This window comes from Cibotium barometz, chromosome 60, assembly GCF_041138505.1.
Source record: "Cibotium barometz isolate CiBa-2024 chromosome 60, ASM4113850v1, whole genome shotgun sequence".
NCBI classification, from domain to species: domain Eukaryota; kingdom Viridiplantae; phylum Streptophyta; class Polypodiopsida; order Cyatheales; family Cibotiaceae; genus Cibotium; species Cibotium barometz.
The window spans coordinates 38,585,285-38,588,818 of record NC_141105.1 but is presented as its reverse complement, the minus strand read 5'-3'; the positions used below and the strand labels follow the sequence as shown (position 1 = coordinate 38,588,818).

At 42.3% G+C, this 3,534-nt stretch overlaps 1 protein-coding gene across 1 annotated transcript; it reads left to right on the top strand.

Annotated features, from left to right (window-relative positions):
* Positions 1 to 403: 403 nt before the first annotated feature.
* LOC147605331 (uncharacterized) lies at positions 404 to 3,152 on the top strand. The gene is made up of 3 exons (XM_086794163.1): positions 404 to 640; positions 1,305 to 1,434; positions 1,787 to 3,152. The coding sequence occupies exons 1-3, from the start codon at positions 508 to 510 to the stop codon at positions 2,997 to 2,999; spliced, it is 1,476 nt and encodes a 491-aa protein (XP_086650289.1). The 5' UTR covers positions 404 to 507; the 3' UTR covers positions 3,000 to 3,152.
* Positions 3,153 to 3,534: the final 382 nt, after the last annotated feature.

Genomic DNA, 3,534 nt, shown 5'->3' with positions numbered 1-3,534 from the left:
CCTTCACCATGATATTGGAGAGAAGTTACAGAGTTGGATGGGTGATGGGTGATGGGTGATTTAAACACAAAACTTGACGTTTCTCTCCAAGCCACAAGACCTGTTAGTAGGAAGCCCAAATCCAACAAGGTTTGGGTCAATTAGAAATTAATTCTCTTTTCAATGTACTAAGGGTGTTTGGTGATAAAGTAAACAAGATTTGATACTTCTCCAAAAGCCTACAAGATATTTAAGTTTTTTTTTAAAGGAAGGTCCAAATCCAACAACCATCTTAGGGTCCATCAGGTATTAATTCTGCTGCTTTCCTCGAGGGAAAAAGTAAACCTTTGCACACGCGTTGATGTGGGAAGTAGTAAACCTTTGCACACGCGTTGATGTGGGAAGTAGACTTTGTGACATGTAAAACTTTTCTGGTGATTTATTACTTCCCCCGAGGCTTCCATACATTTGTGTTGTGTATGCAGAAACCCTTAGAGTTCTCTTTTCTACTCAGAAAGCAAGCAAGCTATGGTGCGTACACCTTGTTGCGAAAAGCTTGGTCTTAAGAAAGGCCCTTGGACCGTCGAAGAGGATCACAAGCTCATCGCATTCATCGAGAGCAACGGCCATGGAAGCTGGCGAGCTCTTCCTAAGCAAGCCGGTAAAATATCAATGCCAAGGATCATCCTAAGAAGAACCCGCCACCCCCCCCCCCCCCCCCCCCCCCCGTTAGTGAAAGCATTGCGCAACGGATCAATTAGGGATGAGCTGATTAATGTGACTTGTAATATGCTAGATACAATGATGCTCTCTAGTATTCAGTTTCAATTAATGTTGTTATAGCTGTAGTGCTCTTTGCATGATTTAAATTAGGCCCTAAATTCGCAGCCATAGGCTAGAGGTTTCACTAAATTAAGAATTCTGCAATTTTTCCCTTAAATTCAACATCCTAGACCATTATATACATGGCTTATTTATTTGTACATGAAAATTTAAAACCCAATTTTGCAAAAGTTACGTATGTATATATATTTTTTTGAAAATCCCATGCAGACACTTGCTTGACGTCGCTTCAAATTGGTTTCTAGGTGGTGTAATTACTGGTAAAATGAAGCCTTTGGGAGAATCAACGGCGTCAATTATGCCTGAATTAAGCACTAGTTTAAATGTTCGTGTCATGTTATAAAAAGAGCTGCAACATATAATTAGGCGCTGGCCTCAATTCAATAATACTGATCATATATAAAGAATGCTACAAAATTATTAGAGCTTGGATTGACGTGAAATTGTTAATGCGTTGTGTATGTATAATTATAATATACTAGGGCTATCAAGATGTGGGAAGAGCTGCCGATTGCGTTGGACAAATTATCTCCGGCCAGGCATAAAGCGTGGCAACTTCTCTTCTCAAGAAGAGCACACAATTATCCAGCTTCATGCCGTCCTTGGAAACCGGTAGGGCTATCTTAACCCAAATGAGAGCTCAGGGCTAACGAAATGATAAACTATATAGCTTTGATGCTGGAAGCTAGCTAGAGTTAGGGTGCTAATTATATGATAAACTAGATAGTTTGATGTAAGCTAGGGCTAGGGATAGTTACATGTTTTATTAGATATATATAGCTTAATGATGCATGTAAACATATCGAAGTAGGGTTAGGGTTAATTATATGTTTAATTCGATAGATTGATGCATGAAGGGCTACGTATATGGTAAATTAATGTAGGTTTGATGCAAGGTATGCTGGTGGAATAACATCAAAAGATGAGTAATCTTTTTTTTGTTTTTTGTTTTTAATTATAATAGGTGGTCGACCATAGCTACTCATTTGCCAGGCCGAACAGACAACGAGATTAAGAACCACTGGAATACCCGATTGAAGAAGCGTCTCTTGAAAATGGGCCTCGATCCAGTCACCCATCGCCCAGCAGCTCCTTCCAACCTGGCGCTCCAGCTGATGGCCGAGTACTGCTACCCTTACTGTCTTTTCAAGTCCTCTCTCCTCTGCAATAATAATTCCCCTAGTTATAATACAGCTCCTACTGCCCAAGTGATCCCTGCCTTGGCACAACAATTGGAGATTGCTCGGCTTGAAGCTGAGGCTCGATTAGCCGTGAATTTCCTCAAATCCACCGGTCATCTTAATGAGAGTTGCGTAAGCTCCGATTGCCAGAATCAGCTCTTAACCCGCTTATTGATGATGAAAATGCTGGGTGCTTGCCAAGGTACAGCTGCTAATTATGCGGATAATGTTAAGCATGATGAGCAGCTGCAGGGCGGATCAGCCATGCATGAACAGTACGCATCAAATAATTCTGCTAATATATTGCCTTGCTCTAAGCTAGTCAATCCCCTTATCAATACAGAATCTAGTAGATTAAACCTCAATGAGGTAGAATATGATTATAGCAGTAATTTGCCTTCTAATGCCCTCGACCAGCAGCTATTGCAGCAAACTTTGCCGTTTCTGGAAAATTCGCTCGAGCCGCGCTCTGGCGTAATTGACATTGCCGGAAACGGAAGCTGTAGCTCATCATTAACCCAAGCTGCACCCAGTGCGAGTTTCAACCGCACAGAGCTTCCCACCAATGCGAGCCTCACAGATCAGCAAGCAACGCTGTGGCTGCAGAGCCAACGAGGCAAGGTGAGCGCCAATCACTTGGTGCTCACAGATCAGCAAGCAACGCTGTGGCTGCAGAGCCAACGAGGCAAGGTGAGCGCCAATCACTTGGTGCCAGATGGCGCGCCACAATTCGCAGGCTTGGAGAATAACTATATTATTTCCGATAATAATACAAAAAGGCTGCCCCATCATCATGCCTTGCCCATGACGCCAGCGCCGTCTGCTGCTTTGCTGTGGGAGGAGCTCGTGATGAGTCAGCAGGCTGACAGCGACATCGACAGCTCAACACCGTCTACAGTGACCACTACTGCTGCTACCACCTCTTCTGCGAACAACAACAACAAGGACTACTGGGCCAACCTGTTAAAACTCGTGAGCCCTGATTATCATCAGTAGCCCTACCAAGAATTAGCGCTAATCACATGTACAAACCCCCCGCCCCCCCTTCATATGTAATTGTGACTAAAGTGTTTCCATGTACGTCCTTAATCCCATCCCGCTTTGCAATCTCCATCATAAGATTCAAAATACCAGCGGTTTCTGTGCTTACATTCTGCGTGTTAGGTAAGAGCAGTATACAGAATCAGCATCATGGTTTGTTGGTTTATATTAATTTAACTACAAGATTTGATTTTATGCTCCCTTTTTTACACATCCCTTTATTTCGTCATGATATGGATTGAGAGATTGCTAGGGTTCTGGCAAGTGGCAATATATTCACTTGTGGCACAAAGGCATTATATAATTACATATACACGGAACACAATTATGGAAAAGTGTCCTGGTCACAAATTATTATCATATTACAAAGGTGCTCGACTAGATCTTAATCAAATATCAGTCATGAGTTATCTTTGTTTCTTGTCTGCCTTACACACGGCAAAAGATCAGCTATTTCTGCTTAATAAACTGCTGATCATAAACATTTGAA